Source organism: Chelonoidis abingdonii, chromosome 14 (genome assembly GCF_003597395.2).
Source record: "Chelonoidis abingdonii isolate Lonesome George chromosome 14, CheloAbing_2.0, whole genome shotgun sequence".
Lineage (NCBI taxonomy): Eukaryota > Metazoa > Chordata > Testudines > Testudinidae > Chelonoidis > Chelonoidis abingdonii.
Window position 1 is genome coordinate 4,894,527 of NC_133782.1, and position 13,428 is coordinate 4,907,954.

A 13,428-nucleotide genomic window follows, 5' to 3' on the forward strand; every position below is an offset into this window, starting at 1 on the left:
CGTTTTAACTGACCAGCAAGACAGTTTGGCAGTATCTTTCTGGGTTAATTTGCATGCCTCAGGTGATGGTTTTCAGCATGTTTTTACACGTCATTTTGTTGTGTACTTGTTACTGTAATTGTACATGTAAATTGAGTAATTGTACCCATAAATGGCTAGTTAGGCATATTTGCTTGCATGGTTACTTAATTTGCACATGCATTTATGATAATTGCACAAACATACACACACTACTTAGGCACTGTTTTATTCACTTTAAAAACGTTGAACCATATATTGAGCTATAAATCCAACTGACAACACAACAGAAAATATTACTGCAGAATTCCAACAGACAACATATTCACACATTTGGAATAAAAGGTATTGAATTTTCAAGGCCAGTGGTAAACTGATTATTTTACTACTTATATATTGGCATCTTGCAGCCTACTTATAGTGTGAGATGGGCAAAGTCTACCAAAGAGTATATATCTGCATGGTGCAAAGCCTTATCTCTCTCCTGTTGACTGGGCAGATACTGCTGTATGAAGTGTTGTTGTCTCCTTGTTTTAACATCTAACTTTTTGCTGTCCAGCTATGGCTTGCTTTGGCAAGGCTGGAGACTTATGAGAATGCTCGCAAAGTCTTAAACAAAGCCCGTGAGAACATTCCAACAGACCGTCACATTTGGATAACTGCTGCCAAACTGGAGGAAGCCAATGGAAACACTCAGATGGTGGAGAAAATCATTGACAGAGCTATCACGTCCCTCCGGGCAAATGGGGTAGAAATCAACAGGGAGCAGTGGATCCAGGTACTTGTGTGTGTTCCCTTTTTAAAAAACCCTTCTATGCATGCTAGTATTGGACTACAGTCATATGTTTCAGATTGGTCATTCTCTTCCCGCTCTGAAGCCCACTGATGCAAAATAATATGGAACTTAACATTTCTGATATCGTTTTATCAACCAGTCTCCCATGTCTGAGTCACTTCTGATCAGTAACTATGTGAGCTGGAAGGAACCAGACTAGTGCCGTGATTAAGTGGTATATCTGGGAGTAACCTGCAATCTAGCTGGAGAACGTACTTTACTGTAGTCAGATTGACATCTTCTTCTTTTTTTTTTTTTTTTTTTTTAAACTGTGCTACTTCAAGCAGCTGCTGTATGGGGGCATTAGGGACACAAGCCTTAAGCTGTGCTTTTGGATATTACCAACTCCTGGATTTATTGATTTAAAAGCCATCTACTCACCAAAAGGAGGCCTCTTCTGACAACACATTACAAAAAATGGGTGTAATTGATTGCATATGGACAGCAAAAGGTAGTGGAGTGATTTTGTTTAGTGTCCACATCTGAATGTTTTGGGTAACAATGATGCCTGCAAAGCCCCTGGATTGGCAATAGGCTCTGCAATGTACCTCTCACTTGGCTTAATGTTCTAATCCTTCTGTTTAAAAAGTTGGACTTAAAAGGCAGAAAATTATTTTAAAATAACATATAAAATATTTTATTGGCCTAAAGCACTTGGTGGAGTGCATGAAGGCAGCAAAGTATTTTCATATGTTCTTGTTCTGAATGCAAATTAAAATTCAAGTAAGGCAGTGTCTGAGCCTGCCCCTATTAACGTTAATCTCGTATATGCACTGAAACAAGGTGGGTGAGGTAATATATTTTATTGGATCAACTTCTGTTGGTGAAAGAGACAAGCTTTTGAGCTACACAGAGCTTTTCTTCACATCTGCATTGCACAATTGGCACACCAGTCAAAAGAATATCAGTTAGGAAACTATATTTTTCAATTATAAAATTACCATTTTCATTATCGTTTAAACCAGATACAACTTCATTTATAGCAATGGGAACCAATCTAATAAGGGTTGAAATTAAACTTCCATTATAAACCTTGCTGTCCTCCTTTCTCAAACTTCTGTAGTGCTGGAATTTTCCATGCTGGATATCCTGTCAGAAGTAGAATTTATTTTGCAGGTTTCAACAAAATCTTTTTTGAGTTGTGTATATTAAAACAAACCTTTTCCCCTCTGTATTCTGATAAATGTGCCAAATGTTTCTTAACTTGGTGGTGGCCGACGGTTTTATTTAAACATTGAGATTTGAGAATCAAGCCAAACATAAAGGAAGTTCAGTAATTTTGAGGTTGAGCCACCATTCTTGATACGTGTATTTGTTTTCACACACAGGATTTTTATTAGGTTTCATGGCTCAGTCTCTTGGAGCATTTCTTATCTTCTCATGCTCTCTCTCCCCACTTCCCTTCATAGTTTTCAGCATTTTGTTTTGAAAAAATCCACAGGTGGCTCAGTCCAAAGGGAATCAGTGAAATGGAGAGAGGGGACCCTTCCAGGCTGGAGAGGTCATGCTTTGTCTGTCTGTCTCCTGCTCAAAGGATGCAATAGAATGTGCTATCTCCTTTGCTGGCTTTTCACACTGGAATAATAGATTGTTTCAGTGTTGTTCTTATTGTCTCTAGGATGCTGAGGAGTGTGATAAAGCTGGGAGTGTGGCTACATGTCAGGCTATTATGCGAGCCGTGATTGGGATTGGGATCGAAGAGGAAGATCGGAAACATACCTGGATGGAAGATGCAGATAGTGTATGTCTGATTAGGACCCTTCTGTTTTCTTTTAATTATAGTAGGGGAAAGGGACTGACAATTGGGAAGTTAGATCTGTTTTTTGTGAAAATAAAGGGCTGATATTACTGGCCAGATGCCAACAGTCTCTGCAAGCTTGTCTCTGAGTTCTGTCAGCACTTCTCAGTTTTGAGTTGCTGCAACCTTCCTGTTCTAGAGATGTTCTAGAGACTGCTAGTTGCGCAGAAATTTTGCAGTTGTTTTTGTAATATGAGTAGATATTGTAGGCCAAGGTGGCAATTTTCAAAGGAGCCTAAGGGAATTAGGTGGCAGACTTCCTTAGGCTCCTTTGAAAATTCTAGCTCAAATGTTTACATAATCTAACTGGATTTCTTTGTCAATCTGGAACAGACTGAATATGCACTGACAACTAAATTACCAGTATTACTTTTATAAAACTTCCAAAGCTACATTTTCAATATGTTGACCTGGAATTGAGCCTACAAACCATGAGTGCATATGTAATCATGCTCACCAGTGAGTTCTGTAGGTAAGCAGTGCATATGCAAGCATATAGGACCAATTTTAAAAACATTGGATTTTAAAAATCACCTAAATGATTTAAGAGCACAAGCCCAACTGAAAATCAATGGCATACGTTTTCCTGAGACTCCTAGGTGCTTGTGAGAATCCCACCATTGCATCTTCTTTAGAGTAAAACATTATTCCGAATCCAGTATAAATTTAATTTCTGCTAAGTGATTGCTATTCAGATGTTTGTCCTGTTGCTATTATATGTACTTGGTAAATACCACTCACCGGAATTCTTGTAAAACCTTGAGCTCTGTGTCACCATTGATTATGTACATCATTCTAGCCTGCACTTTATATCTCTAGGCCCTGTACTGACTTCCTTTGGATTTTCTCCCCTCCCTTCATTTTTCTCTAGTGTGTTGCTCACAATGCCCTAGAGTGTGCTCGGGCAATTTATGCTTATGCCTTACAAGTTTTCCCAAGCAAGAAAAGTGTTTGGTTGCGAGCAGCCTACTTTGAAAAGAACCATGGAACCAGGTACATATGCTGCATAATTCTCACGCTACCGAAAGGGTGTTCTTACGGTTCTAAAGTGTGTGGGTTGGGATTGGTGTAGGCAGAGAAGCTAATAAATTGACCATAAACTATTGAATAATAGGATTTAGAAAGTCTCTGAGCTGGTGAAAACCCATTGGAATTGTATGCAGAGCTGAGTTTAATTTCTTATGGTGGTAGACAGCACCTACTACTCGTGTGAAGCCATTAAAAATCCTCTCGGTGAATGGGGCTACCTGGTATGTGGGAAGGATATGGAGGTGATGTTAAACCTCTTGGGAATGGGACATCCGAGAAATGGTGGGAAAGTAGGATGGTAAGTCACTTGTTTCATTTAAACTTCTCTAGGTACTCTGGTTCATCAGTCAGCCAGTATCTGTGTAGGGAGGCCCTCAGTCAGGTTTTAATTGAAAATGTTACTAATTTATATCAGATAAATGTTCTGATTAAGATCACTCTTGAACTTAAGCTTGAAAAGAAAAGAAAAGCCGAACTGCAGATAGTGCATCTTAAAGCTCGTGCTATGTCACATGCATCTAATATTTTCTCCTTAGAAAGCTTGGAAGAGGGGCTAAACTTGTAATGGCCTATGGCCGCAATCCTACAGACACACTTGCAAATAATCCCGTTAAAGCCAATGAGACTACTCAGATGTAATTGATGGTGAGATCTGGGACTTAGCTTGTAATGTTCGAGCACTTTCTCAACATGATTTTTTTGTCCTCCACTGTTGTCAGTAGCCTTTCAAGTTTCTTGGTGGTGACTGACTTTTAGCCCCCTCATTTCACTTGTAAAATACATTTTTACCCTACTGAAAACATAGCCTCTTATCAGTGTGATCCAGGCTACTTCAACTGATAATGCTTGAAAAGACTTCTTCCACAGTTGCCACCATATCTAGTGTGGTTTATTGTTCGGCTGAACAGCACTTTCCAAGACACACAAGCTGTATGAGAGTCTCTCCATAAACACTTGTTTCACATGATGGTGTCTTAACAATGATTCACTTTTTGTAGAGCCCTTTTCAGAAGTTGATTTTAGAAACTTCATGGGAAAAGAACCCACCCCCATCTCCTTATGACATGATTTATCAAAGTTTTACAGCATTGGACTTTGCAACAATAACTATTTATAACATCCAGTAATAGTGGAAGTAAGGTCTGGCAGTTCAGATTTATAGATGTGCCTTCATGTTACCGTCGCTCACATTTTCTCATTTCAGGGAATCGCTGGAGGCTCTCTTGCAGAGAGCTGTGGCTCACTGTCCTAAAGCAGAAGTGCTGTGGCTCATGGGAGCCAAATCGAAGTGGCTGGCTGGAGATGTGCCTGCAGCCAGAAGCATTTTGGCCCTGGCTTTCCAGGTGGGTGTAGTCATCATTTGAGAGACTTGAGCACATGGCAGATGCATAAATTAATTACTGCCAGGATGGAACAGAGCAAAGCAAATGATGAGGTCCTTTCTAGAGAGAGCTCTGAGCTCCTGCAGCAGCAAAGTTAGCCTTTCAACATGGCAAAACTCCCATTTCTTTTTGGTTCTGTTTCCCAGATAGAATAGAGATGCGGGCTGGAAGCAACCCTGTAGACTGCAACCCTTTCAAAATTGCCACTCCCAGCCCAATTTCTCCAATTAGCAGTCTCCCCTCTATCAGCAGGTTCCTCTGGATGAATTAGTCTACTTCCTCCATTCATTGAAACGTAAAGGTTTGAATTCCAGAACCAGGATCACACCCACAGATAGTGCAGTGCCCTCCTGTTTGCCCCTTGTAATTGTCTGTAGCCTGGAACAGTATAATCAGCCTACTGCAAAATGAAGGAAGTTATCCTCCAGACACTGAAAGGAGTGAGAAGCTCCATAGTGCTGATGATGAGGAGAGTGGGGCCTCCAAAGCAGAGTGGTAGTAAAACTGAACGACAGCAGAGACTTGTTCTTACTGGAGGTGACTGATATTTTGATTCCACAACTAGGTTCTGGGAATTTTAAATTGTTCTTAGAGCTCTGAACCTTTCCCAGCATTAATGCCCTGAAGTTACTTGTATTGCAGGAGCACTTACAGACCCCAATCAGGGATCAAGGGTTCATTTTGCCAAGCACTGTCTACAAGGGTAATAAAACAGTCCCTGCGTCAGCTTCATAATCTTTTCACTACTTTAATTGACGGTTCAGAAGAATGTTCAAGGACCAACTCTTCTGAGCAGTTTAGAAATGAAATGTCCAATTCCTAAACTGGCGTAGATCCTTGGATTGTGGGTCTGTTTGGGAGAACTCTGTGTAACCTTAAAAGGCCATAGATGATTGGGAAGAGCTTGACCTAAGATTGACAAGGGCCTGATTACAGTTTAAATCTGAACCAAACAAAGCATTAAATCTTCTGATGTATCAGAGTATATATTTGTCACTCTCTTCTCCTAGGCCAACCCCAACAGTGAAGAGATCTGGCTGGCTGCTGTGAAGCTGGAGTCTGAAAACAACGAATACGAAAGAGCGAGGAGATTACTGGCGAAAGCACGTAGCAGTGCCCCCACAGCCAGAGTAAGAACATGTGATGGGTGGAACGATAGTCTTCTTTTGGTGTGGGGGAGAGGGGAGGGAAGAAAAGGGAGTTCCTTCACTTTCATGGCCCCAGAGACTTTCCAGATGGCATCCTGCTATTTGTTTTTTGCAAGGTCATGGCTGATTTGTTAAAGTGCTTCCCCAGCGCTTTGCAACATGAAGTAAATTATTATGGAGAAAAAAAGACTAGGATCAAATAAAACTTTTAGATTGTTACACAGATGGCAAAAGTCAAGAAATTCCCAGTTACAGCTGACAGTTTATGTAATAGTCATGTTATGTAAAGCATGTCTTGCATTTAATTTCTCGCTTTTAAAAATGAAACTATTCTATTTGTAGGGAAGACTTTCTAATGCATATTTTTTTGAGTTCCTAGTACAGGCATGTTCTCTCAAAGGTCAGACTCTTCTTGTTTGTCATATAAAACTACATTGGTGTGTCAATACAGAGGCTGTAGCTAGCAATATTATTTATAATCAAAAGTTATTTTGACAATTTTCAGCTGGGCCATTTTAAAACACCCTCCCATCCTACCCCTCAAACAAAATAGATCTAGTCTACGTAATGGGGAAAATAAAGCAAAACTAATTTAAAAAATTGACCTCTCAGCCTTGATCTTTTAAACATTCCTCTCTACCTGGCAGTCAGGGTTGTGAAACTTTTGTATGTCAGATTCGATGCTGTTGCTCCTTGAATGGGCTATTGGGGGTGTTCAAAGATGTGGGAAGCTAACAGTATATAAGTATCTTGCAATCTGTATTTGATTTTTGGTTTTAGTCTGTCACAATCTGGACCAGCAAGAAGCACATTGTCTCTCAATAATGGCCCTTCTAAATGATAAAGAAAAGAATTGAAAGCAGTATCTGGTAGTCCTTAGCCTTCTAGTTCAGAGCTTTGGAGTGTGGGGAAGGTGGAAAAGAGGTCCTGGGATCCACAATTACAAGTGTGGTAGAAACCTGAAAAAGGAAAGTGGGGTGTGGTAGGAAAGCCAGTGAGCAAATTCATGTTCATGTGCTCTTCTACTACCTAAATATTTTTGCCTGGAATACTTCTTTAATATCACTATCTGCACTCTGCTTATAGTTGGGGCAAAGGTTAAGTTTGATCATGTTGTTCCAAATCCTGGATAACTTTTGTGTTGATCTCTAGCTGTTGCTGACTCCCAGAATTTTTTTAGCCTCAATTGTCATGTTTTCAGAAATCTGTTCCTAGTCTGCACATGTAATAGCTGTATGTTTGTGGAACAAGGAATCCACTGCATTGATGTGTTACTGGATCAATAACTGCAAATGATAAAGCACTTTCTTGTCTGGTCTTAGGTCTTTATGAAATCTGTGAAATTGGAATGGGTGCTCGGGAACATTGCTGCTGCCCAGGAGCTCTGTGAGGAAGCCCTGAAGCACTATGAAGACTTCCCCAAGCTGTGGATGATGAAAGGGCAGATCGAGGAGCAAGATGAGCTAATAGAAAAAGCTCGGGAAGCCTATAATCAAGGGGTAAGGATGGAATGATTCCATCTCTGCTTCATGCCTCCAGTACAGGGAAATCGTGTATTGACTGTCCTCCTCAAAGCAAAAGCCATAACTTGTAGGAATCTGTCCCTGGCAGACTGGTAGGCTGGATGCTGGCATCTTGCTAAAAGGGTAGAATGATCCCATAGAAATGGCTAGGTGATGAGGATGAGTAAAGGATGAACATCTAAACCAGAGTCTCTGGATAGAATTTATCCTCCACTAGAGTAACTTCATTCCAAGTTGCATATATTTGGTGCATTCAGATTTGTCTGCGTAAAATGAGAGGCTAATCTCTTCTTTGTCACACATTCATGCTCTGTAGTATAAGCATCAAACCACACATCCAAGTAGATTGACTGTGGTTATGCTATAACAGAGTTACCTATTCTTTCGGTTGTATCGACAATGTTAAGAGGAAACTGGCCATGTGCTTGTCTTGATTGGGGGGCAGGGGGAGAATTCAAGCTCCCCTTTAAAATACTTACTTTTTCTATTTAATATTCTGATGGCTGCCAAAGAAGAAAAAGTGCCCATTGGTAGGTTTTACGGGGAACAAAGTGCAAGGAGAGAGCTTATGTAGTCCGAAGAGATAGATTAGCCACCAGAAAGGTGCATGATGCCATGTACTTCAAATATATTTGGGGCATGTCTTAGGTGTGATGTGGAATAAGAGAGTGAATGCTCTTAAAATTAGCCATGAAACTGACATGGAGACATATTAGTAACTGGAGGCTAAAAGTGACCTAAAGTCCCTTAATGTCAAAGGAAACCTAAATTTGGATGCCATGTTCTCTGCTGGTGCAGCGCTTTATGTTCCATCTCAGGGCAGCACAGATTTTAAATACACCCATTAGTCAAGGTGCGTTTCCTCATAACACTGAAGGGGTTCAGTAATACACAGTACATTGTGCTTTTTTGCCCTGGAACTTCAGGAGACGAGACAAAACTATTTTTCGCAGGGATTCCTATCATAAAACTCACCAAAAAAGGTGTAAAAAATATCAAGTGATATCAGTGACTCCCATTTCCCCTGTCTCCACACACTCCACAGAGATAGTTTCACTGAGGATTATCTTCTCTGGAAGTTGCTCTGCAGCTTTGGTATAAAAAGCAGTCAACACTATAAACTCCCTGTCGTCATCTCTCCCTGTTGCTCCAAACCCTGGCTTGTTTGCTTTCTTTTAAACAGTTGAAGAAGTGCCCCCATTCCACACCCCTGTGGCTCTTGCTGTCCAGGCTGGAGGAAAAAGTTGGGCAACTGACCAGAGCAAGAGCCATCTTGGAGAAGTCTCGCTTGAAGAATCCAAAGAATCCAGACCTCTGGTGAGTAGTGTAGAGCTGAACTGAGTACACATGAACAATAAGGGCAATGTATTCTTTATGTTAACCACCTTGCACCCTTCCCCAACCTCCTGCCATCCAAGCATGGATTCTCTATTATCGCATATAGCCAGAAGGAAAATCCTGGGTATTTCACACTTTGGGGACAACAATTCCCTTCTGAATACCTGCAGTCTCCTGGGGGGCTCTTCTAGGACACAGCTGCCATCATGTTACTTGTTTTGGGAATGCAATTGGTTGCCAACTGTTTTCTTGTAATGGAAACTGCAGATTACCCTAACCTACCTGTCTGAAACCAGGTCGTTCCATTTCCGTGTTAATTCAGTCTCCTCTAAATGCTTTTATCTAAGATGACTATTACAAAATAAAGGTCACAATTGTCTTTTAACCCATGGGATGGAAAAATTATAATAGCCATTGATTCTTCCATGATTTCCTGCTGAACACATTTAGCCCAATGAGCTTATGAGAGTGAGCAAAATTAGTCTCCAGGAAGCTGTGCAGAGAGCACTGGTAGATGTGTTCTTAACAAGTCCCATGTCCTTCAAATGAAACATCTCACAGGTTTCTTGCTTTCTTAGCTTCTGAACTGAGATGTTGACAGTGGTATCTTTTCCACACCAGGTTAGAGTCTGTGCGATTAGAATACAGAGCTGGACTAAAAAACATTGCTAATACGCTGATGGCCAAGGCATTGCAGGAATGTCCCAACTCAGGTAAGAAGTAGCTAATTTTTCTGAAATGCAGTTATTTTTACTTGGTGGATAAGAGGGTTCCTCATCTCTCTAAGATGTTTCTGCTAGCCACGTCATCTTATGTACTGGATAGATCATGATCTGCTCTAGGACAGTGGTTCTCAAAGTGGGGATCGGGACCCCTCAGGGTGTTGTGAGGTTATTACATGGGGAGTCGCGAGCTGTCTGCCTCCGCCCCAAACCCTGCTTTGCCTCCAGCATTTATAATGGTGTTAAATATATTTTAAAGTGTTTTTAATTTATAAGGTGGGGGTCACACGCAGAGGCTTGCTATGTGAAAGGGGTCACCGGTACAGAAGTTTGAGAACCACTGGTCTAGGAAGTGGTAATTTCCTTATGCAAAAGAATTGTTGCAGATCTGTTAGAGGTCCTAGATGCTTTTGACTCTTGCCTGAAGAGAGGGGCATGGATTGTTCACAGGTGGTTCAGGTTTCCTGTAGTGTTGCTCGGATTGTGTTATCAGGCCTGTGCCTAGTATGTGGTTCCTGGTTTCCTGCGAGAGTATCTGTGTCATGGGTGACTTTTTTTTTCCCTCTGAGAACTAAACTGATGGCTTCTATTTAAAAGAAGTGATGGGTTCTGGGGCTGAATGAAAGCACGCTGGGTTAACAGAGATCATTTGTGAAATAGAACTGTTCAGCACGGTTATGATTTAGTGGAAGAATTATGAGATTTCTTTGCATCTTCCATGACTAGATGTGCACTCTTAAGAATTCCTTATGTTGGAGCTTGTCGGCACCTTGACAACACTTCCATGGGATAGGTAAATATTATCCCCGTTTTACAGATGGGGAAAACTGATTATGTGCAAGTGACTTGCCCAGGATAACACAGCAGATCTGTGTTGGAGCCAGGACTAGAATGCAGGTGTTCCGGTTCCCACCTTCCCACTAGGTCAAGGGTTTCTAAACTTTTTTGTAGCATGAGCCAGAAATAAATATTTCGTCCAGAACCTCCTTCCCTGCCATTCATGATTGCTGAGTTCCCCTCCTAGTCACAATTGTATAACAGCCTTGTAGCAACTACATAGCTAAATAATATTGAGAAAGAAAAGATTTTTATTTTAAGGATTTTTTTCCCCCCCTATTGTGGAATACCACAATAGTCATAAAACACATGCTCAGGTCAGGTCATGGACTTTTCTACACTGGTACAAATATACCCTGCAAATAAAGAGAAGTCTTGAAAGACACAAAGGGAAAATTCTTGCTCTAAACTATCAGTGAAATCAGAATAGAGAGAGAGTGTCTGTGTGCGTGCACGCGCACACACACCCCTGTGGTTAAGGCTACAATTATGTCACGGAGGTCGTGGAAGTCACGGAATCTCTGACTTCCAGACACCTCTGACATTGGGGCCCCTGCAGCTGATTAACCGCTGCCAGAAGCAGGGGACCCGCCGCAGCAGCCCAGCCTCTGCGGTCAGCAGTGGGACCCCCCACAGCTCCCAGCCACCATGGCGACCCCAGAACTCCCCGGCCACTACTGCTGATGGGGCCCCCTGCAGCTCCCAGGCAGGGGACAGGGTGCTGGACCCTTCTCCCTCCCCATTTTGTCAGGGATGTTTTGAGTAAAAGAGACAGGTCACGGCTTCCATGAATTGTTGTTTGTTGCCCGTGACCTGTCCCTGACTTTTACTAAAAATATCCATGACAGAATCGTAGCCTTACCTATGGTGCATACATGGCTGCCACTTACAGGAAGCTATTGCTCTGACCCCCCTGATGGAATCCTGGCAGATATGACTTCTAAAGATTTCCACAGCTCTAGAGTGTTCCACAGGTGTGGCTGGCTGACAAGTGAAACAGAAGATGTCATGCTCCTTTGAGCAGATTTCCTTTTCGGCTTTTTGGCAATGAAAAAAATTATCTGGGGACGTGTAACCTTAAACTTCTGTGGTCATTTAGAGCAGTTTTTCTGGGCCTCCTGTGACTGGCCTGTTTGGCAGCGGGGTACAGTAAGGATCATTGGGAGGACTTCAGCGTTCCTTATCAGACTCTTCCAACTGCTTCCAGGTGGTACGTTTTACAGCTTCTTAATGTTTTTCCTCTTGAGAGTAGTTTCCTGGCATGTTCGCTTTGAAGAGATGAGAATTGATAGTTCTTAGAGAGATGTAGTGTGTCCTGTACAATTAAAATTACATACCGAACAATTTCACTCCTGGTTGTCTGAGAGATTTGGTTACCTTTTTGGTCCTGGTTGTTCTCTATGGGCTTGTCTAGCTATAGCGTAGCTATGCTGGCAGAGCCCTCTAGTGCAAATGCAGTATAAGCTGACAGTAGTTCTTCTGCAGGCATAGCTGCACCATCTTTCTTTTGTCAGCATAGTTGCATCTACACCACGGTTTTGGTGGCATAACTATGTTGGCTATTGAGTGTGATTTCCGCCCTCCCCCGCACTCCTAGCCAACAACTACGCTGGTAAAACTTTGTAGTATAGACCAGGCTCAAGTTTGGCTACTGCCAATCTGTCAATAATGATCTTGGGTGGTCTATTATTTTCATACTAAGTGCCCCCTTTGTAGCAGACTACTAGAAATGTATATATTTTCAAGGCATTTTAACTTTGCTTCTAATAATTTGTTGGCAGTGTTCTTGGGAACTATACTGGGTGCATGAAGAGAACTGTGGAAAGTTTCACCAGACCATTTATCCCATCATGCTAACCACTGGAGAGTTGATGAGTGTACCCCACCTTGTGGCACTCAAGAGTTAACTGAATTAGTATGTAGGCAATGTGTGATATTTGTCTGTACAATTAAAACATTTACCTGCACTTGTGGGATAACAGTGTTCAAACGTTGCTTACAGATGCATCCATAGATAGCCACCACATAACACCAGTCATTTGTGTTGCATGATGCAGAGTCTCCAGAAGAGGTTTGAGGATAGTTCTATATTGCACTGTTCCCATTGTGTGGTGGTCTTGGTTGAAAGTCTTTGGGTCGGCACATACTTAGTGTATGAAGTACCAAAAAAAAAAAAAAAAAAAAAAAAAAAGAGTGTGTATTGTAGAGCGCCTCATAGCTGGAGTTTCAATATTCAGGAAATGGCAGCTGATACTGCAGAGCACAAAACAGAGAAACATTCAGTACAAAGTTAGTGAGTTTTGGTGAGAGCTATTTGAACATTAGGTTGGTCCATCACAGGATGATTATGAAGCACCAATATTATGCGACTGTGAAAGAGGCTAATGCAATCCTAGGATGCATCCGGCAAGGTATTTCCAACAGAAATAGGGAAGCGTTATTACCATTATACAGGCACTGGTGAGATTCTCTTCTGGACTACTGTGTGCAGTTCTGGTCTCCCATCTTTAAGAAAGACTAATTTAAACTGAAACAGGTGCAGAGAAGGGCTGCTATAATGATCAGAGGAATGAATAACCTATTTTACAAGAGGAGACTTAAGGAGCTTGGCTTGTTTATCCTGACAAAACGAAGTAGAGGGGGAGACATGATTGATCTCTATAAATACATCAGACGGCTAAACACCAGGAAAGGAGAGGAATTATTTAAGTTAAGGGCCAACATTGGCACTAGAACAAATGAATAGAAACTGGCCATCAATAAATTCAGGCTTGAAATTAGATGAAGATTTCTAACCA

The 13,428-nt window shown here is 41.5% G+C and overlaps 1 protein-coding gene across 1 annotated transcript in view; it reads left to right on the forward strand.

The window, feature by feature from the left end:
- Window positions 1-13,428, forward strand: part of PRPF6 (pre-mRNA processing factor 6) — a 35,571-nt gene that overhangs the window by 14,150 nt on the left and 7,993 nt on the right. Inside the window, exons 11-18 of the mRNA XM_032766258.2 lie at window positions 578-796; window positions 2,472-2,594; window positions 3,523-3,644; window positions 4,885-5,023; window positions 6,073-6,192; window positions 7,533-7,709; window positions 8,917-9,050; window positions 9,693-9,784. Coding sequence (XP_032622149.2) covers window positions 578-796; window positions 2,472-2,594; window positions 3,523-3,644; window positions 4,885-5,023; window positions 6,073-6,192; window positions 7,533-7,709; window positions 8,917-9,050; window positions 9,693-9,784 — 1,126 coding nt within the window. The remainder of the gene's footprint in view (window positions 1-577; window positions 797-2,471; window positions 2,595-3,522; window positions 3,645-4,884; window positions 5,024-6,072; window positions 6,193-7,532; window positions 7,710-8,916; window positions 9,051-9,692; window positions 9,785-13,428) is intronic.